This window comes from Pongo pygmaeus, chromosome 1 (genome assembly GCF_028885625.2).
Source record: "Pongo pygmaeus isolate AG05252 chromosome 1, NHGRI_mPonPyg2-v2.0_pri, whole genome shotgun sequence".
NCBI lineage: Eukaryota > Metazoa > Chordata > Mammalia > Primates > Hominidae > Pongo > Pongo pygmaeus.
In genome coordinates, this window is record NC_072373.2 from 112,626,948 (window position 1) to 112,649,587 (window position 22,640).

General features: G+C 41.4%; 1 protein-coding gene across 3 annotated transcripts in view; it reads right to left on the reverse strand.

Annotated features, from left to right (window-relative positions):
• Window positions 1-21,854, reverse strand: part of TTF2 (transcription termination factor 2) — a 41,957-nt gene extending 20,103 nt beyond the window's left edge. Inside the window, exons 1-10 of one of the 3 annotated variants that reach the window (XR_010123688.1) lie at window positions 21,771-21,833; window positions 21,588-21,690; window positions 19,672-19,758; window positions 8,686-8,752; window positions 6,556-7,545; window positions 6,121-6,235; window positions 5,593-5,775; window positions 4,360-4,508; window positions 2,749-2,830; window positions 457-576 (exon numbers count right to left, since the gene is read on the reverse strand). Coding sequence is in view for 2 of the 3 variants with exons in the window: in XM_063651499.1 (XP_063507569.1) it covers window positions 457-576; window positions 2,749-2,830; window positions 4,360-4,508; window positions 5,593-5,775; window positions 6,121-6,235; window positions 6,556-7,545; window positions 8,686-8,752; window positions 19,672-19,758; window positions 21,588-21,690; window positions 21,771-21,798 (1,924 nt within the window). In the remaining variant the exon portion in view is untranslated. Of the gene's footprint in view, window positions 1-456; window positions 577-2,748; window positions 2,831-4,359; window positions 4,509-5,592; window positions 5,776-6,120; window positions 6,236-6,555; window positions 7,546-8,685; window positions 8,753-19,671; window positions 19,759-21,587; window positions 21,691-21,770 lie in introns of all 3 variants that reach the window. The other 2 variants (XM_063651499.1, XM_063651505.1) reach the window with 2 other exon arrangements.
• Between the last annotated feature and the right edge of the window lie 786 nt (window positions 21,855-22,640).

Genomic DNA, 22,640 nt, shown 5'->3' on the forward strand with positions numbered 1-22,640 from the left:
TGTCTCTACAAAAAAATTTAAAAATTAGCTGGGTGTGGTGGTGCAAACTTGTGGTCCCAGCTACTTGGGAGGCTAAGGTGGGAGGATCACTTGAGCCCAGGAGGTTGAGGCTGCAGTAAGCTGTGTTCATGCACTGCACTCCAGCCTGAGCAACAGAGTGAGACCCTGTCTCAAAAAATAAGAATTATTATTATACTCAAATTAAGTGTTCTAGAGCCTCAGCTTTTTCCGTAAAATTCTGCCTAGTTTATAGGCAAATTTATAGGGAAAAAATGATCACTTATAATTAGCATACTCAGCATCAGAAATGATATGATAGGTGAGTAATCTAATACTGGTTTTCCAGTAGAGTAATTAAATATGACCAAATGTGTCCTTTTTTAGCTGAAAACATTCCCCTCTTGGGTGGCTCAAATGACGTAGGGAATGGCAGGCTATTAAGGCACTTCTGTCTACCATCTTTGGAGAGCCATGTCAAAGCTGTGCTTTTCTCCTTTTCTTTCTTTTTCTCTTGATTCTTCTGGGTCAGGATGAGCGCAATCATTGTCAGGGTTTTTCCTAAGCCCATATCATCCGCTAGAAAATAAAAGCAAAATTAAGACAGTTAATTGCTTAGGGCAAAGAATCAACCGTACTTCAAGAGGAGAAACCACTGGCAGACATTTACCCATTATCCTCTGTCAGTGCCACTCCATCACCACTCTGTGCCTAGCCTAATGGCTCCTTTATCTTCCTTCTTCAGCGGAACCCTAGCACTTGCTCTTTACTTTCAGACCTAGGTCCAAGACATTTACTATGACTCCTGTAAAATTTAAAACTTACAATCTGAATGTTATTCTAGTCCCTATGTTATGCTGTTACCTGCACAATGTGCTGACTGATATCTATTACAGTTTGATGATCTGTTACCTCCAAAAGCAAAAAATGTCCAGCAGATATATCCTACTACTTACTTTACCGGTACCAGAACATTCCTGGAGTTAAAATAGCCTTCCATTCCCTTAACTTATTCATCAAAAGAGGACATAAATGAACATTTCTTGGGTACTGTCATTGTACCAATCACTGAGCTTATCTAATTTATTATTTATACTCTCCAGAGTACGGTTATCCTCAGTTTAACAGACTGCAACACTGAGGCTACTATAACCCATTCAAAATAATCATTCTGCCATAACAGAAGTAGAATGTCAGAGCATGGGCTCTGATTTAAATTCTGGCTCTGCTACTGTCCAGAAAAATAATTAACATAGCAGGCCCATAGGCCTGCCTGCTATCCTTTGAAAGGCCTGCTTACAAGGTTGCCTCTGGAAACTCGGATGTAAGGTAAAAGTTGCTCACTCTGCCTAAATTGTTTTGTACAAACAATATGGTTTATGTTGAACACCTGCTTTCCTTCTAGGAGTAGGAAAACTTGGTATATACCAGGCTGAAGCCACCTGTGTAACCAGCTGAAGTAACCAGCCCCCGATAAAAACCTTGGGCATTAAATCTCTAATGAGCTTCCTAGGGAACCTTTGACGCCTGTTGTCACAACTCCCTGCTGGGAGAATTAAGCATATCCCATGTGACTCCACTGGGAGGACACTGGAAGCTTGTACCTGGTTTCCCCTGGATTCTGCCCCTGTGACTTTTCCTTTGTTGATTTTGATTTATATCCTTTCACTGTAATAAATCACAGCTGTGAGTATGACCACATGCTGTGTCTTACTAGCAAATCATCGAACCCGGGGGTGGTTTTGAGGACCACTGACACAGTCACTTACTAGCCATAGTGGACATCTATCATGGTTTCTGAAAATTGAACACCTTAGAAAATTTTAGCCCGACAAGTCCCCAAAGCAGAGTGGAAAACTTGCTTTCTGGTTTCTGTTGCAGCTAAGGCACTGGCAATATGACCTGGCTCTATATATCAGATGTACTCATAAACATCTTTAATTCAGGTATAAGCAGCTTTAGAAAGAGACTCCCTATGAAATCCTTCCTGCAGGAAAGAGTGGCTATAGAAACAACTGACTTTGGGGTGGCACTGGTTGCCTCTAGCACTTGGTGAAGCAAAGTAGCTGTGATGCTTTTTATAGACTACTTTTAGGCCAGGCGTAGTGGCTCATGCCTGTAATCCCAGCACTTTGGGAGGCCAAGGCAGGTGGAGCACCTGAGGTCAGGAGTTAGAGACCAGCCTGTCCAACATGGCGAAACCCCATCTCTACTAAAAATACAAAAAATTTGCCAGGCATGGTGGCATGTACCTGTAATCCCAGCTACTGGGGAGGCTGAGGCAGGAGAATCACTTGAACTTGGGAAGCGGAGGTTGCAGTGAGCTGAGATCGCACCACAGCACTCCAGCCTGGGTGACAAGAGCGAAACTCCATCTCAAAAAAAAAAAAAAGAGGGAGGCAATAGACTGCTGTTTGTGTGTTGGCTCTAGCCATGGCTGCTGAAATTGGCCTCGAGCCTGGCACTCCGTATCTCCTAGAGATTGTGGGAGCCACCAAAAAATAAACTCCTCCTCTGTTTAATCAGCCAGAGTCAGCTTCTACTGCTGGCAACCAACATCTCTGATCCTAAACTGTGTACTCTTGAGCAAGTTGCTTAACACTTCCATGCTTCACTTTCATCATCTGTAAAATGAGGAATAATAGTACCTGCCTCATAGAGTTCTTGAGAGGAATAAATGAAACAACACTACGTGTTTAGCACAATGCCTAAGCATTCAATAAAGGCTGACTCTTATAATACCACACTTACCCAGAATTCCTCCTTGTGGCTTCTGACTTTCCCGCCATAGTAACCAAGCCAATGCCTGCTTCTGGTGTAGTAGCAAAGGGACCTGACAAAGGTAATAACCAAATGCTAAGCATAAATTCCTAATGAGAGGCTATGCTGAGCCCGGCTACACGAACTCTACACTCTCCTATTTTCTACAAATGATTCCCTCAGTATTCTAACTGTCCTCATGTAGACCGTTCATTTCACCTTGAAGTCCTTAACACCACCCTCTCTTCAAGGGTAACCATACTGTCCTGGTCTGCCCCTATTTGTTTTGGGTTGCATCTAATGTTCAGCATTTCTATTAAGAGTCCCCCCTACACCCCAAGTGAGAGTCCTGATTTGTCTGCTTAATCAGTCAAAATCAGTCTCTACAGCTTTTATTTTTTTATTTTTATTTTTTTGAGACAGCCTCGCTCTGTTGCCCAGGCTAGAGTACAGTGGCGTGATCTCAGCCCACTGCAGCCTCTGCCTCCCAGGTTCAAGCAATTCTCCTGCCTTAGCCTCCCGAGTAGCTGGAATTACATGCGCATGCCACCATGCCCAGCTAATTTTCGTATTTTTAGTAGAAAATACTAGCCCAGGCTAGTCTTGAACTCCTGGCCTCAAGTGATCTGCCTGCCTCGGCCTCCGAAAGTGCTGGGATTATAGGTGTGAGCAACTGCACCCAGCTCTCCGCTTTTAACAAAGACCTCTGACCCTATTTTCAGCAGCCATTACGTTGGCTTTTCATTATTTCCTCATTATCTCTTAAATTTGCCTCTCCTTTCTGCAGCCAATGTCCCAGTCTGCACTACTGGTCATAAATTTCAATAGCCCTTTGACCAGAGTCCCCCTTCTAGTCCTTCTGTACTCCAGTTTATCTTGTACTCTGTTAGAAAAACTAATCTTCATCAGCCATCCCTGCTTAAATGCTACAGCGATTCCATACTATCTCTTGAGCTATTCAGATCTAATCCTTCATCAACGCCAGGCTCCTACTCCAGTAACATCACCTGCTACTGCTGGCTCAGGTACTGATGACACCTGATCACCACTTCTGAATACCAATCTCTTTATCTTCCCACTAGTCACCACTCCCTCTAATTGCACCGTTTTATTCCTTTCCTCTCTACTATCTAAAGGCTTTCAATTCCTTTAAGGCACAAAGTAGGCAGACAACAAATAATCACTGACCTAGAGTGATGTTTCCTTTATTCTGAATCCCTTTTGTACTTTATAGTATATTACAAGGCACCCCTTATTTCTGCCTTAAAGCCTTTGCTAACTGTTTTATATATATTGTATATGTATTTTCACCCCAACTAGTTCATTACAAGCAGCAATTCTTTCACACTCTTGTGGCACCTACCAACTCAACAAATGGATCCTTTACTGCTATAGAAATAAGTAACTTTATGACTTTTTAAAAAAGGGGTTTTGTTGTTATTGTTTGCACTGTTAAGCATAAAAGGAGAGGATTCTGCAAGGGAAGCCATTCAAGCATCTATCTGTAGGAAACGTATCTCAGAAAGTCTCTCTGCCAGCAGTTTCATGGGGTTGCTGGAGCACTGTCATAGAGGACTACACCAGGAGTCTTCCCTGGCTCACCTTCAGCCCGGCGGGATCTTCTGCCACAGCCATTTCACCAGGACATGACTCAAGTGAGCGATGCAGTTGACCGATGGCTTCACTTGTGATTTTCCACACTGCATGAACGTGATCTTGGTTTGTATGGCCTGCATTCAAATAGGTGTTACCTAAAAGATGTCACAAGTATGTTTTCTTTATCCCTTTAGAATGAACTTAGCTACAAATGGCCCTGTATCTATTTCTTACCCTCTTTGTTAACTACTCTCCTCATCTTTCCATGTCTCTAGCAGATCTCAGTTGGGAGACAACTGGCTTTTGCTTTTCTGGTCACTGCCAGCCAACCCAACCTCCAAGCTCCTATCTCCTGATCAGTCTCCTGTCAACTGATCCTATTACACATTTCAGGCTCCACTTGGAATCTTCATTCTGCAGTTACCTCTGAATTAAAAGTTGCCTAGAAAGTTCAGGAAGGAAACACTTAGCTAATAGGGTGTTATTGCTCTCTGTGGATCTATTAGTCATCAGTCTTGACTCATGTCTCTCCCCGGTCTTACACACACTTACACACACACGAAAGAATAAGAGCATATCTGCAGGTCTGCCTACCTCATAATGATGCAAGCTAGAGTTTTCATCCACAAATGCTGACTGGATGACTCCTATGTGCCAGCCACTGAGCTGACTAATCAGCATACAGTGGTGAACAAGGTAAACATAGTCTGTGCCCTCACAGAAAGCTAAGTAACATGATGCAAAGCTCTACTGAGCTGCACAATCTTTATTCTACGGGCAACTTCTGACTTAAGAATGGCTTCTCCCCTCATGTGGGCACAAAGACATCTACAGTAGTCCCTCCTTATCCACAGGGCATATGTTGCAAGGCCCCCAGTGGATGCTTGAAACTGTGGATGGTACTGAACCCTATACATACTATGTTTTGTTTTGTTTTGTTTTTTCCCCATACATACATACCTATTTTAAACTTTAATTAATACATTAGGAACAGAAAGCATTTAACAATAATAACAATAAAACAGAAGAATTATAAGAATATACTGTAATAAAAGTTATGTGAATGTGGTTTCTGTCTCTTTCTCTCTCAAAATATCTTATTGTACTGTACTTACCTTTTTTTGGACCACAGGTGACCAAGGGTAACTGAAAGTATGGATAAGAGGTGACTACTGTACCAGGTGGCACGTAACTCACAGGGGTGGCTATTCACAGCAGGGTCAGGCCCTTGGGTCTTACCTTGATAGCACTGACTGGATCCTCCAGCAGTCACCTGGCAGGCAGACTTTAGTTCTAGAGAACCCACAGGTTGGGTACCACGATGAGGAAGGGGTTGGGGAGGCACCAGGTGGGGAGGGCCAGTGGTAGTTTTGGTGAAGTGACTCTGCTGTGGTACTTGACTGTTACCCTTCTCATTAGTTCCTGCTCAGAAACAAGGGAAGAGCAGATTAAAGTTCAGCAAACTAAGTGAAGGGATCATATGTGTGGAGGTGAGGTCAAGAGAGAGGGATCATCACCATTCCGATGAAGGATTCCTAGAGAATGTAGCATTTTAACAGTTGCTTAAACAATGGGGAAGAAAGTAGAGTCCACAGGAAACAGGAGGAAGTTTTTTATGAACCATAGGTGTAATGTGAAAGAAGGCTCAGAAGCAGATAATAAAATGGAAAAGTGAATGAATCAACACATTCTTTATTAAAAGGGCTTCCCGAATGTCTCTTGTAAAGTCCATGCAAACCCAGAGTTCTGAGGCATAAGCCACTTTACCTTGCTCTGGGGAAAGGGCAAGACCACTGAGTACTTCCTCCAGCTCCTGGATTTGTTTGATCAACTTTTGACCCTTGTCTGGAAGAGCCTGGATGTTCACTGATGCCAGTGTGCTCTGAAAAACAGATTCTATCAAATGGATCTCTCCTCTCACACTGTTAGATGAATAGTTTCAGATTAAAATAGCCTGAAACGCCCAAACTCTGAAATTATGGTCTTTTAAATATGTGTGCAAAAACCAGAACCTTTTTTAAATTTTAACCCAGCTGGCTTAGCAATCTTGAAAATATAAATAGGGGAAAAGGCAGAAACTAAACATGCACCTATAAAACCTTCACATGAACATATTTAACCCTTCTGTAGCAATGAGATCTCATATCTGCCCATAACAAGCAATGCTCTGACCTCAAAAACAAAACACGAGTCAATAGTTACCTTCTTTTGTTTCAGTTGTGTCGTAAGGTAGACACGCCGGGCTACTGGGTCTGAGGGTTCTACCTTCTTGGAAACACCTGAGGCAGGAGACACCTTTCTTTGCACACTTCGATCAGGGAATTGGAGGTTTTCCTTCATCTCTAAGTCCAGAGTCGAGTCAAAGAGTAGGGGGCTCCCAGGCTTAGAGGAAACAAAAACAACATCATCTTCCTCCTCGTCATCACTGCTTGTGGCAGCTTCACGGCCCTCACCCAGGGAAAGCCCTGGTGCTGCTGGTGCAGCCTGAGCCGCTGGTCCTCCAGGAGCAGGCACACCGTGGGTCTCTGGCTGCTCTTGGAAATGCCCCCGAGGCAGGCTTTTCTGGGTGGCCTGTGTGCTAGGGCCATCCTTTGCCTTTGTTTCTTTAGCCTCCCAGTTCGTGTACTCCTTGTTGAGGGGTCCCCCTTTCTGGGGCTTGCTTATTGAGTTGGGACTGTGAACATTTTGAGGCAAAAGCTGGGTAACCTTTTCTCTCAGAGGTTCTGATTCTCTTTGGACATCTTGACTCTTACCACTTGATTTCTCCTGAGAAGATGCAGATGGTCTTGTAAGCTCATTACCTTGGCACTGTTGAGATTTAATTTCAGAAAAGTCTCTTTTGTGTGTGCCTCCAGTCTCTGCCTCACACTGAATCTCTGCTCTCTCTTCTTGCTTCTTCTCTTGAACTACAGATTGTTTTTTCTTTGGTACCAGGCCAGATGAGAGATCTTTCTCCATCGTTTCAGGCTTCTGTTCCTTCTTTTGATCAAAAAGCTGATCTCCCTTTTCTCTTTGCTTCTTATCAGCCGTCTTTTCCTCACCTTCACCTTTGATGAGCTGTTTCCAGAGAGCTGGTTCTTGATTCTTGTCAAGTACCTTGAATGGATTTCTCAGCCAGTTGGAAGAATGATGAAATGTCACAGATGCATGCTGAGACTTATTGGGTACAGAATGTTCTTTGGAATCAGGATCCTAAAGACAAAATAATTAATCTTCATATAAAATATTAATGCAAACTTTGTATCTAGAATGCCTTTCCTTTTCATCTCAACTTTTATTTTATATACGGGGGTACATATGCAGCTTTGTTATATGAGTATATTGCCCTCAGGCAGTAAGCATAGTGCCCAATAGATAGTTTCTTAACCCATGCCCTCCTCCCCTCTCCAGTAGTTCACAGTATCTATTGTTCCTATGTTTAGCTCAATGTTTAGTTCCTGCTCATAAGTGAGAACATATGATATTTGGTTTTCTGTTCCTGCGTTAATTCACTTAGGATTATTCTGCAGAAGAAATGGAAACACAGTAAAAACAGTCCAATATTTCCTGAACATTCTTGGTACCATTTCCACGTCTAGAAAAGACGACATGCCAAACCCACAAAGGACTCATTTCTTCACGATATTTTCGAAGCTTGGTTCCTTCTCTGTCCATGATCACTCTTTTCCAGGCCTCAAGGAAAAGTAGTGACAAACCAAAGTGCTTTTATAATCACTATGGCCACAGTGTATATTTTTCAGGAAAAAAACTATTCTCTTAAGATGAACTTTTCCCCAAACCTAAACATTGTCTTAAAACACTTGCTTTGATTTTGGCTTTAGGAAGATTCTACTGTGGTAATCTAGAATCATAAGTTCAAGCCACACCTCTGCCAAAACAAGTCTTATCACCTCCCTACTTCTAGTTCCTCATGTACTGAATATCTGTAGGGCTTCTCCTATTAGGAGACGCTCCTCCTAGTTCTAACATTCTAGGAGCTTATACTTATACTTAGCTTATACCAGTATCAAGTAGAAATTCCTCTATAAAAAGATACAAGAGTTAGTCAAGGAAATCTATTTTTTTCCTTAAGTAAAAGAATACTGACTGCATTTAAGACCTCAAAAAATATTTACTAAGTGAAATAGGATGCAAATAATTAATCTTGATTACAACCAAATGATCCTTTGAATTAAAGTCCCAACAGGGCCTACCTTGCTTAAAGAAAACTATCTTTCGCAGACAGTCTGATGAAGACCAACTCGTTTACGTGAACTTCAAGGTATTTTCAGGTGATGCTGCATATGAAAAGTCTTAACACAGCAGGTTTGAAAACAGATGAATAATTCCTACCTGCCATGGAATACTTCCACACCAGCGTTTCCCCTCTGCCTTACTTCTAATGCATCGGAAGAACAATCTAATGAAGTATAAAACACAAATAATCAAGGCTATGAAAATCCATTAGAACAAGAGATAAGCTTATTTTTAATCCAAGAAAACATCTTGCAACTATTTGAACCTGGCTTTGGGAGGTCATTTGAAACCAATTACTTTTATATACACATTTAAAAATTATTTACTGCACAGAACATTTATAAGGGCTAGGAAGTCAAAGAACAAATATGGCATGGTAGCCAGAGAACGCACACAGGTTTATTCTTTTTAGTCTGTAATGAATGACTGAAATAGAAACATTGATCAGCAATGGCTACTAAAATCAGAGAAATGAGAGACAGCCAGACACTGTGTGTCCCTGAAGGGGGGCCACAACACTAGCTATAAAGCAATGTTGCCCAAAAAAAAAACCCCCAAAACAACGAAGCCAAAACAAACAAAATACTAACCTCTAGATCCAATTACCAATTTATAGGAAATAGAAACAATAGAAGAATGTGTAAAACTAGACCGTTGAGAATATAACCTTCAAAATCTTGGCAGTGGGAAACGCTATAGGACAAACAACCTGATCCCTTCAACAAATAAGTTACAAGGGAGAAAAAAAGATGAAGGGAAAACTTCAGAGACTTAAAAGACATATTAATCAATTCCAATTTGTGAACCTTATTTGGATCCTGATTTAAACAAATTAAAACTACTAAAAAAAAAAAACTATGACATTTATGAGTCCACTGAAAATATGTACACCAACTGGTATATTAAAAGAGTCCAGCTGGATGCAGTGGCACACACCTGTAATCCCCTCTACTCAGGAGCCTGAGACAGGAGGATCATTTGAGGCCAGAGGCTGCAATGTGCTAAGATTGTGCCTGTGAATAGCCACTGCACTCAAACCTGGGCAACACAGCAAGACTCCCTTCTCTAAAACATAAAAATATTTTTTTAAAAAATAGATCATATCTTGGCCGGGTGCGGTGGCTCACGCCTGTAATCCCAGCACTTTGGGAAGCCGAGGTGGGCGGATCACGAGATCAAGAGATCGAGACCATCCTGGCCAACATGGTGAAATCCCATCTCTACTAAAAATACAAAAATTAGCCCGGCGTGGTGGCACATGCCTGTAGCCCCAGCTACTCAGGAGGCTGAGGCAGGAGAATCGCTTGAACCCGGGAGGGGTAGGTTGCAGTGAGCCGAGATTGTGCCACGGCACTCCAGCCTGGCAACAGAGTGAGACTCTGTCTCAAAAAAAAAAAAAAAAGTCTGTATCTTTTAAAGCTACATACTAAAATATTGACAGATGAAATAATGTTATCTGGGATTTCTTTCAAAATAGGGCAGGAGTTATGGGGTGAAGTGGATAGGCTACATATAGAACAAGAGTAGCCATGAGCTGGCAATTGTTGAAGCTCGTGCTACAGTACCCTATCTTACTTCTGTATATATTTACACTCTTCCACCAAAAAAAGAAGGCTGAATACAGATTTAACATCCCAGTGCAAGAAAGTTCCTGCACACACAAACACAGCCCATACTCCAGCTATCCAGAGGTGTCTAAGCTGTTCCACTGCCGAACTAAGCCATGCACCCTCCAGTCTACTAGACTTTGCATGGGTACTACTCTCCATCCAAAGGATATCCTCATCATCCCGATCTGTCTACCATCTCCCCCATCTCCAGCTACGGAAGTCCTACTGCTCCCTCAAGGCCCATCTTAAGTCGTACCTGCTTGGCAAGGTTTCCCCACATTCCCTTCCCTGTTTAATCCATGAACTGCCTCTGTGCCATTACTTTTAATGGCAAAAAACACAATTACATTTACACCAACCTAATAAAGCTGACTGTCCAGCTATAAAATATAGCTGACTGTCCAGGTATATTTTCAGCTACTAGAGGGCAAAAACCATATATGATCTCTTTATTCCCAACTATGACTTGCCTGTTGTACATAATTAAGTATTGCTGCATAAAATAGAACTGATTTATGTAATTACCTAAAATAACTCCTCAAAAACTTTTAATTGATTAAATAAGAGCTTTAAAAATATATATTTTGTTTGTTGAAATAGGTAAAGTATTCAATCAGTAAGTATTAAAAACACAGTGAGAAGCCCCCTCATACCCTATCTGCCCAGTTCACTTCTCTCCCAACATGTAACTGCTCATTAGTTTTTTGTTTACCTTTCCAGAGATTTTTAAATGCATATTCAAGTCAATATACATTCTTTCTTCCTCCTCTACACAAATGGGTAGCATAACATACATACTGCTAAATACCTTGCCTTTCTTTTTTTACCTAATACCTTGAAAATTTTTCTATAATAACATATATATAAGGAAGATCCTTGTTTTTATTATTTTTTTTCCAGTTGCGGTTTTCCACTGTATGGGGTGTTGCATTATTTTTAACAGAACCCTCTTGGTGGGTGGTTCAGCTGTCTCTTATTCTTTACTATTAAAAGCAGCGGCACAAGGAGTGAAACTGTGCATATGTCATTTCATGTACATTTCAATACATCTGTGGTGCAGCTCCTTATTTCTCATGTTATGTATTTGTGCTGTTCTTCTTGACCAGGTTAGCCTCTGATTTTCTTTATTAGTTATCTATATGCTGCTTTCTAACTCATTAAATACAATTTTTACCAACGTTAATTCCTTCCTTCTGCTTTCCTTCAGTTTAATTTATTGTTCTTTTTCTAACTTCCTAAATTAGTCCCATGATGTACAACATGAATCACAACAGTCTGCATCCTAATTCAGGGGTCCTGAGCAGGTCCTGGTCCCTTGATGCTACTACTTCACCAGGACACATAAACAAAGATGAACAAGCCCAAATGGATAAGTAGTCCATAAAAGTTAAGCTAAAAAGAAAATAAGTCCAGCCCCTCCGTCTTGTACAAACACAATTTTCCCATCCAAGTTCACAATTTTTAAAACCTTACTGGTTTCTTTAATTTTTCTCATTGCAATAGGATATTATATTAAACATATGTAATACAATTTCTGAAATGCTTTGAATGCATAAAATTCAAAGTACCAGCTGCCATCAGTGGGTGCTACTACTTACAGAAATAAATCAAGAACAAACCCCTGCTGTTGTTTAAAGCATATCAAGTACTTGAAATCTTTACTGAAAGAATATTTCATAAGTACAGTCACGTGCTACATGATGATGTTTCAGTCAACAGTGGATGGCACGTACAACTGTGGTCCCATGAGATAATACTGTATTTTTACTGTATATTTTCTTTGTTTAGATATACAAATACTTAGCGCTGTGTTACAAATGTCTGCAGTATTCAGTATAGTAATACACTGTACAGGTCTGTAACCTAGGTATGTATTAGGCTATACCAAGTAGGTTTGTGTAAGTTCACACAGTGACGTTCGCACAAAAATGAAATCTCCTAATGACGCATTTCTCAGAATATGTCCCCATTGTTAAGTGACTCATGACTGTAGTGTCTACTTTAAAACTCATGCCATGTAGACTTTCAGGAGAAGGGCAAGATTTGGAGAAAGAAGGAAGGAAACACACTGAACATCTGCTATGTGCTAGGCACAGTGCTAAAAATGCTTTCCCTTACATTTTTAATTAAAATCAATCTGGATGAGCTTTTCTGATTTTAGGATAAAAAGTTTGTTTTTATGTTGTTGTTATGTTTTATTATATTGTAAATCAACATAGAATGCAGCGGAAATATATTTTCGCAGAGAAAGCAAATATCAATTCCACTATAAAGAAAAGCATTAATTTCTGCAGTATGTTTATTAATTGTTTTCCAGGACAGGGGCAATAATGATGAAGGAACCAGCTAGAGGAAGCCAGACCTCTTCAATCCTGACTTCTTCACCAAAACACAAATCCTCCCATCTTCCTAAAGGTAACTGTCCAACTCAACATCACATTGCCAAGTGCATTCACTCTAGCAAGGCTACGGTTCTCTCAGGCTCCAGAACTATTCTCCCTTGATTCGAATCCCAGCCCTACCACCTAGTTAGTTCTGAAACATCAGACGCCTTAATTGACTGCCCCCTGTGGCAGTTTCCTGTTCTGTAAAATGGCAAAATGACATAGTCCATACCTGATATGGTCATGATGAAGACAAAATACAATCAGAGCAAAGCCTGATACATACCAAGGTCTTAATAGACAACAGCAATGCCAAGCTCACACTGGCTGATCACTCTGCTTATTCCTACATCCACACTTCTGCTGAAGCTGTTCTGCCTCAACACTTCCTTGTCCTTTCCTCCATCAAAATTGTCAAGGTCATTCAAGGACAACTTCAAGTCTCAACTCCTCCACTTTCTCTGTAACCTTCCTAGCCCTGAACTGTATGTCTTAGAGTCACAGAACTATCTCGCATCTGAACGTCTTCAATTTAGCACTCTATTGTGCAGAGGAGACTGCACCCCAATCTCAGTACATCTAACTCTTATTCCAGTTGTGTCAAAGGCTCCTTAGGGATTATGAGTTCACATCTTTACTGGTCCAGCTCTGGAAAAACATAAAGCCGAATTTCTACCTCATTCTTTTACATGAACTTTCAAGATGGAAAAAAAATGTAAAAGTAAAAAACAAAATTGTAAATGTTCTAGAAAAAAAACAGATATGAATATTCTTGTAGTCCTAAAGTGAAGAAGGCTTTTCTAAGCCTGGGATAAAACTCTGAAGCTGAGAAATAAAGAATTTAGTAATTTTTAAAAGTTTACACTTCCATATGATGAAAATACTATAGGCAAAATTATAAGACAAAAAGCAAACTGGGAAAACGTAACTGCCACACATATTACAAAGGGTTACTATCCTTTATATACAGGGATTGCTCCCATTGCACAGTGCAGTGCATGGTACTGTACACCACCTCATAAGTATGGCTTTATTCAGTGGTCCTTCACAGCTGGTGGAGCCTGAGGTTCTGGCTGGGTCTGGCGCATGCCTGGTTGCCTCTCTATCATCAGCCTGCTCACTATACTAGGGCTAGATAATCCGCAGGTCAATTTCACGCAATAGGCAACAACACGAGGAGTTTTCTAGACATGTGAAGTTTCAAAGGTTATTAAAAGTAAGATATTTTGAACATCTCACCACAACCAATTAATTTTTTTTTGGAGGTGAATATTTTTCTTTTTTTTTTTTTTTATTATACTCTAAGTTCTAGGGTACATGTGCACAACGTGAAGGTTTGTTACATATGTATACATGTGCCATGTTGGTGTGTTGCACCCATTAACTCGTCATTTACATTAGGCATATCTCCTAATGCTATCCCTCCCCACTCCCCCAACCCCACGACAGGCCCCAGTGTGTGATGTTCTGTGCCCTGTGTCCAAGTGTTCTCATAGTTCAATTCCCACCTATGAGTGAAAACATGCGGTGTTTGGTTTTCTGTCCTTGCGACAGTTTGCTCAGAATGATACCACAACCAATTATTTAAAGAACTAAAACTTGTTATACCCACGTCTAAGCAAAGAAATATTTCCATTTATTTTGACCCTGTATCCTTGAGAGTGAAAGTTCTGTGATAAACAGAGAGAAAGGAAAATATGAACTCAGGAGCTCAGTGACAATGCCCAAAATTTGTATACCAGGGTGTACCACATCGTTCATGTCAAGGCAAGATTTCTTCCCCCTGGTTCTACTGAGATTATCAGTTTCCTTTACTGCATGTACACAGAGGGCCATGGCCGAACGGCCAGTCAAATGCTGGTCAGTGGTGCCATCTGGTGTTTCAGTTAGAGATCTGCACATAAATGCAGCTACACTGCAAGGGATGAAAAATGGGCATCTTCGCCTCAGTTTACACCTCCCTTCTATTACTCTGTTGCACCTGTCTCCTGACTACATTAAGCCAAACATAATAGTATTAATTAGAGGATGTAAAATATTTAAGTTATTAAAAAGAAAACCCAGACTATGTGAGGGAAAGGCTGTACTCCCATAGGTCACTCTCCAGGGGTTCTGGCTGAACATCCTTAATGTTCACTAAGGAAGCCATCATCCATATATAGACTTATCTATTTCTGTTTAAATTCCCAGTCCATGCTACCTGTCAGAGTACCTGGTTTTCTGTTGTTATTGTTTTTTAATTTGTTGTGTGTTGAGAACTGCCTTTTACTTTCATTTGTCCTAAGACAACTTTTTTTTTTTTTGAGACTGAGTCTTGCTCTGTCATCCAGGTTGGAGTGTAATGATGTGATCTTGGCTCACTGCAACCTCCGCTTCCCAGGCTCAAAGTGATTCTCCTGCCTCCTGAGTAGCTGGGATTACAGGCACACGCCACCACGCCCGGCTATTTTTTGTATTTTTAGTAGAGAGAGTTTCACCATGTTGGCCAGGCTGGTCTTGAACTCCTGACCTCAAGTGATCCGCCCACCTTGGCCTCCCAAAATACTGGGATTACAGGTGTGAACCACCACGCCTGGCCCTAAGACAACATTTTTAAAGCTCCAGTAAGTACTATTACCTCCTAGTAATGGTGCTCTGAATTTAGGCTAAGAGAAATACATGTAACATACTTTTTTATTCTATTTTAAAATAATAAACCCCTCTCAGTCTCATCCATCTAGTACAAAGAATGTTAACAGCAAGTTCTCAAAATTCTGACCTCAGTCAGGCCTTTCTTCAGAACTGCACACTCATTTTTCTAGCTGGTTTCACATGAAAATAAGACACGATTTGGCCAGGTGAGGTGGCTCACGCCTGTAATCCCGGTACTCTGATAGCTGAGGCAGGCGGACCACTTGAGGCTAGGAGTTCGAGACCAGCCTGGCCAACATGGCAAAAGCCCGTCTCTACTAAAAATACAAAAATTAGCTGGGATTACACACCTGTAATCCCAGCTACTCAGGAGGCTGAGACATGAGAATCACCTGAACCTGGGAGGCAGCGGTTGCAGTGAGCTGAGATTGTGCCACTGTACTCCAGCCTGGTTGACAGAGCAAGACTCTGTCTTTAAAAAAAAAAAAAAAGAGACATGATTAGTCCAAAGCTGTATGTGTTGGCCACACATCCCAATACTCGACCAACATTACCTTTCTTCCTTGTCCTGCTTAATGTAAACACATTACTCAGAAGCCCCACCTTAGCAACCATTTCCCTACTGAGCACTGACAATGTGCCAAACACCAGACCGAGGCCATCACACACGTTCTCTCTCCGAGTCCTCCAACCCAGGGAAGTTAGGGCCACCATGAGCAATATTCCAGATGAAAAAATTGAGGAAGGTACACGCTTATATGCCCTACCAGGAAATACATCTCATCAGTGCTCTTTCAGCAAGTTTTCTTCATTCTAATTGCACCCAATTCCACTGCTGCTACCTTAATTCAGGCCCATCACCTCTCACTTAAGAGAAAGTTGGTGTGTCTGGAATCAGTTGGACCTGGGTTTAAATCCCAGCAATGCCACTTCATAACCACGGGTCCTCAGATTCCCTTTCTGACCTGTCTCAATGGTAGCTTCTTCATCTGTCTGGTAAACAGGGATATTGAAATCTATCACAACAAATTATATGAAGGTAAAAGATAATGAACAGGCTGGGTGCAGTGGCTCACATCCGTAATCCCAGTACTCTGGGAGGCTGAGGTAGGAGGATTGCTTGAGCCCAGGAGATTGAGACCAGGCTGGGTAATATTGTGAGACCTTGTCTCTACAAAAAAAAAAAAAAAAAAAAAGTATATAGTGGGCTTTCAATGGTAGCTATTATTTCAGTGGTCTCTTTGCCCTATTTTCACTTTCTAATCTGTCCTCCATAGTTCTTCTTTTAATGCAAATTGGATCAAAAATCCTTCAGTGGCTTCCTAACAACTACCACAGTGTGTCTGTATGGTAAAGGTCCTCCAGTAGTATGTAAATGGTTTTAAGTATCAGTAGAATATAATAACTTCATGCAATAAAGGCTTACCAGCCCTACTGTACCAGCAGCAAACAATCCAAAAACAAAATAAAAAAAAAATTCCATTTACAACAGCACTAAAAAACATAAACACTGAGAAATAAATTTAATAAAAGATGCATAGGAACTCTGTAATGAAAAGTATTAAACATTGCTCAGAGACTTTTTTTTTTTTTTTGAGACAGTCTCGCTCTGTCGCTCAGGCTGGAGTGCGGTGGCGCGATCCCGGCTCACTGTAAGCTCTGCCTCCGGGTTCACGCCATTCTCCTGCCTCAGCCTCCTGAGTAGCTGGGACTACAGGCGCCTTCCACAACGCCCGGCTAATTTTTAGTATTTCTAGTAGAGATGGGGTTTCACCGTGTTAGCCATGATGGTCTCGATCTTCTGATCTCGTGATCCGCCCGCCTTGGCCTCCCAAAGTGCTGGGATTACCGCGCCCGGCCGACATTTTTAAAGTCATAAATAAATGCACTATATTCATGGATTGGAAGCCTCAATATTGACAACAATTCTCTCCAAATTGATCTATATAGATTCAATGCAATCCCAACGGGTTTTCTGTGGAAATTTTTAAAAGCTGATTCTACATTTTATATGGAAATACAAAGATCCTAGAGCAGCCAACACAATCTTGAAAAAGAATAAAGTCAGAAGACTCACACTATTTTATCTGATTAATTATGTAAAGATAGGCAAATGGATCAACGGAACAGATCAGCAACCCCAGATATAGACTTACATATATTGGATCAATTGATTTTTTACAAAGACGCCAAGCATTTCAATGGGAAAAGGAAAATCTTCAAAACATGATGCTAAAACAATTGGTAACATATGCAAAAATAAATGAACCTCTACCCTACCTTATATACTATGCAAAAGTAATTTAAGATATAGATAATAGACCTATATGAAAAAGCTACTAAACAAAAACAAAAACAAAAACAAAAAACACGCCAGGTGCAGTAGCTCACGCCTGTAATCCAAATAAACAAACAAAAATAAAACTATAAAGCTTCCAGACAATTCTTGGAAATATTTGTGATATTGGGGTAGGCAAAGATTTCTTGGAGATCAGACAAAAAGCACAAACCATACAAAAATGATGAGCCTCCCGAGTAGCTGAGACTTGAGTGTGCCACCATGCCCGGCTAATTTTTTTTTGCTTTTTCACTTTTTTTTATTTAGTAGAGATGGGGTTTCACCATGTTGGCTGGCCAGGCTGGTCTCAAGCTCCTAATCTCAAGTGATCTGCCCACTTCAGCCTCCCAAAGTGCTGGGATTACAGGCGTGAGCCACCATGCCTGGCCTAACTTGTATAGAGATTTTATGAAGAACTCTTCCAACAGTTTTTAAAAAAGACAAAAATTTTAAAACAGGCAAAGATCTCCAAAGTTATACTTTGTGATTCCACTTATGTAACAATTATGCAATGACAAAATTTTAGAAATGAAGAGCAAATTCCTGATTGCCGGGGTGAAGAGGGCAGGAGGGAGGGAAGGGGGTATGGTTATGGAAAGGGCAACAGAGAGATCCTGTGATGGAACTCTTCAGTACCTTGACTGTAGTGGTAGATACATGGCTCGACAGGATAAAATTTTATAGAATATACACACACACGTAAATTAGTTCAAGTAAAACTACCTTTACCAATAAAACTGGTGGGTTGTACCAATATTAATATCCTGTTTGTGATATATTTCTAAGCCTTGCAAATGTCACCATTGGGGGAAACTGGATAAAGTCTACAGGGGATAACTCTGTATTATTCCTTACAACTGTATGTGAATCTAAAACTACTTGATAAAAATTTCAATGCAAAAAAAAGGACAAAATATTTAAACAGATAAAAATATTTAAACAGATAACGTCGAGATTTTCTGATGGCAAATAGGCACACCAAACAAAGTGGTGCATTTATAAATGAAATTCAACTCCACAATAAAAATGAATGAATTACTGATATGTATTATATACATTTCACACATTGTTAAGTAAAAGAAGTCAGACACAGAAGAGTACATGCAGTAGGATTTCATTTATATAACGTTCAAGAACAATCAAAACACATCTAAAGAGATAAAAATCAGAACAGTGATTGCTGATGGGGGTGGAGATGGGAGGGGTGAAATTAACTTGAAGGGGACTGATGGCACTTATTGGGGTAATATTTTGACTCGGATCTTGGTTTTATGAGCAGGTACATGCATTCTCAAAACTCAACTGGTTGACATCTTAAGACTTGTGTATCTTACTGTACATATAACTAAATTAAGAAAAATAGAAGTATGAACAGTACTCAGGTATATAAAAATTGTAGGTGGTACTCAAATGCCTTTAATTGGGTGGGGGGATCTAGAATATATAAATTATGAAGTGCATAGAATATCACACAAAGACTATCTATCACATCCTGACCCCTACCTTCCTGGCCAGCCTTATCGCCTAAAGTCTCTGTTTAAAGATACGTTAAACTATTAACTAATCAAATTTTCCCTGAAAACGCCATGTTAATTCATGCCTCAGTACTCTAATGCAATATATTAATCTATTAAATATGACCTCTCTCTAACACTTAGGGAATTCCTACTTTATCTTTGAATACTCATGACAAATATCTCCCATCTCTATAGACTTCTCTGCCCTTCCCAAATTCCCATATAAAGGAAAGGAAACTAACATTTATTGAGGACTAAATACATGTTAGCCATTTTTACCCATTAACTTGTTCTATTACCAGAATTAGAAGGTTGACAAGTTAAGTGCAAGTTAGTGGCCAATGGTCAGCTGTCATTATAGGCTACCTGACAGTTGGAGAGGGATGATTGTGGAGCCATTTACGTGAAAATTACTAGACTTCTCAGATTAACTAGTTGCTTGGCAGTTAGGTAGTGACAGCCCAAAAGACACTTAATACATATACAAATTTTGTTTTTTAAAATGACTTTTAAAGAACAATCCTAATACATACCTGGCTACAACTCTTTCAGGGAGAAAAAAAAAAAGCAAATATACTTAGATGTTCCTTTTGGACCCTTACCTGTATTCTTTCTTGTCCTGTGGCAGAAGCAAACCCTGAAGCTCTACCACAAAGTCCTCATGCAATAAGCAATGGGAAACAGGAATGCTAGAAAAAAGAAAAAAGTTGAAAACATTTTTAGGTCAGGGACAGAGATCAATATCCTAAAGTCAAATCAAAACTATGGGTTTTTACACCAAGAATCTATGTATAACCTCTACTGGGTTTGTAATTCCCACACATTATCACAGCTATGGGCATTCCTTTGGGGAAGAAGTCCTTAGCTTTCATCTTTACCCACTTCCTCAAATAAAGCATAGCTGTTTCTTGATGACTCAAAAGTTTAAAACCACATTGCACTGTGTAACCTCTATACTGGGATCCCCTTATGAATGACATAATTAGGGCTGGCTGTGAGGCCCTGTATGAATTTTCCCCACACTCTTCCTTCATCCTTTCTCTCTAATAAGCTGAGAGCTGTCACTTGGTGTTATTGACACGCCTACCTCTAACAGTATGCCCTGTATGCTTCTCGTTTTGGGTAAGTTTTTAAATCACTCCCTTCCAACTTATTATGAAAAAATTTAAACATATACAACATTTTAGAGTAAACAGGTTTGAGTGAAGGTTTAAAGTACTCTCCTAAACCTGTGGCACTTTTTTTGGCCTGTATTTTGGTGATCAGATATATTCCAAATAAATCAAGTTTATCAAATAACTGTCTTCAAATACCACTATACTAGTTTGTATAGCAAAGCATTTGTGTAGATGGGATCCTAAATAAGAGTGTTTCTCTTAATATAAAACCAAATCTTATGCCACCATTAATGCTGAATTCCTGCAAAGGTAAAAATGCTTCTATCTCACAAAACTTGACCTGGGTACTATATCTGAGAGGCTCAGTGTAAATCATCTAACTCATGAAACAGAAACATGGGAAGTTAGTATACATGTTGAAAGAGCACTTTTCTAATACTGATACCCATTATGTACTTTACATCTGACACGGAGAAAAATAACTTTTCTCTACCAAGTTCCGCTGAATAGAGAGCAGGAGATGTTTAATGATGTGATGATAGTTTTAAAATTCACACAGAAAATGTAGACATTCAGTATTGTGAAAACATTAACACTTGACAAACTATTAACCTTTTTCACTTTAGAGAAGATGCATAACATTTCTGACTCTCTCCTCCCACCTCAGCCTCACGAGTAGCTGGGACTACAGGCGTGTGATACCATGCCCAAACAATTTTTTTAAATTTTTCGTAGAGACGGGGTTTCAACATGTTGCCCAGGCTGGTTTCGAACTCCTGGGCTCAAGCGATTCGCTCGCCTTGGCCTCCCAAAGTGCTGGGATTACAGGCATCACACACCACGCCAGGCCCTCCGTTGTTTCTTCCAGCGCTAATTTCTTTGAATTATCAATTTCACCATTTAGATGCAGAGAATCCTATTTAAAAATAAGAAGGCTAACAACTAATCACTAGAGTGTTTTAAGCTCAAACATTTAAAAAAACAGTCGAGCCTAAAACTAGTGCAAAACAGGGACAAATTATTTTCCACTATGTCTGTTGTGTGTCCTTACTCCTTTAAAGGGGGAGGGACTGTCTGGGCAGGAGAAGGGAGTGGTTAAGGCCTGTCAAGTGAATAGAAACCCAGAGCTGGAAAACACCGGATCCTCAATTTTACAGGTAGGGGAACCATCGGCCCAGAGAGGGAGAGTAACCAGCCTCGGGTCACACAGCCAGAATTAGCTGGGCGTCTTCCGAACACGCCAGGCTGCCCCGGGATCACAAATTGCTTAAAGGGTCCTGACACCGCAGACTAGGGCCCCACCACTCCTCGGCCCTGTGGCGCCCGACAGCGGGGAGCCGGCAGCTCCTCTCGGGAGGCCCCGGGCAGCCACAGGGAGTGGGGCCCAGCTCAAGACCTACTCAGTGGGCCGCACGAAGCTGCACGTGTCTGCCCGGCACACGTAGAAGCTCTTTCCTTTATTCGGGCCATCGCGGACGCCGGTCTTAAGAAAGCAGAAAGTCCCTGAAGAGAGAAGAAAGTGAACAACGATTACGCCACGCTAAATCAACAGGCCGCGGGACGCTGAGACCCCAACCCCTTACCGTGCTCTGGACACCTAACTACTTCCATTTCGCTGGGTCCCCCAACTTCCACAAAGCCCCGCCCCCAACTCGGCTTCCGCCTTTTACTCCGCCCTCTTTGTTCAGGAACCAACCATCACTCAGCTCTTGCAATCTTAATCCCTCCCATAATTCTCCGCCCTTGGCCTGTACCCATCCTAGCCGCTATCAGCCAATCATATAGGAACTTCGCTCACCTCCAACCAATCACAGCCTCCCTCAGGTATGGCGCGCGCCGAAATCAAATACGAAGCCAAGGGGCGTGGAGGACCCGGCATTTGCCGGCTGGGGCGTGGCTGAGGCTGGGGAGAGGCTTAGAAGGTGGCGGGGCTTCCGGAGGAAAAGAAGCTTCGATTTGCAGGTCTTGGAAGAGGGAAGGGCAACTCTTGTTTACGTTTAAAACCGAGAGGCGGCCCTAGGGGTAGCGCCAGTTAGCAGGCGCTGAAAGGCCCTGGCTTCGCGGGCGTCTCTGAGCGAGGCTGGCGCTTGTACGCGCTGGGCTCCGCGCTCAGTCGCTGGGATGGGAGGCCAAGGGAAGCCGCCGCTGCAGGCCGAGCCGCGAGATTTGCGGTGCAGGAGACGGAGCGGCGGGGATGGTGGGAGCTCCTTGGAAGCTGCTGCGGGGAACTGAAACGGCTCTCATAGGCAAGCACAAAGACTTCTTTAGGAGCCCCTACAATGCTTTAAGTTTGCCTCGTGCTTTAGATTTCACAAAGTGCTTACACATACACGGCTCTCCTCACTCAACCTGGTGAGATAGGTAGCATTTTATGGAAGATCCCGAGACTCAAGTTTGAGAGACTCACCCGAGGTCAAAGAATTGGCGAGTGGGCTGTCCGTGGACAGGTGCGC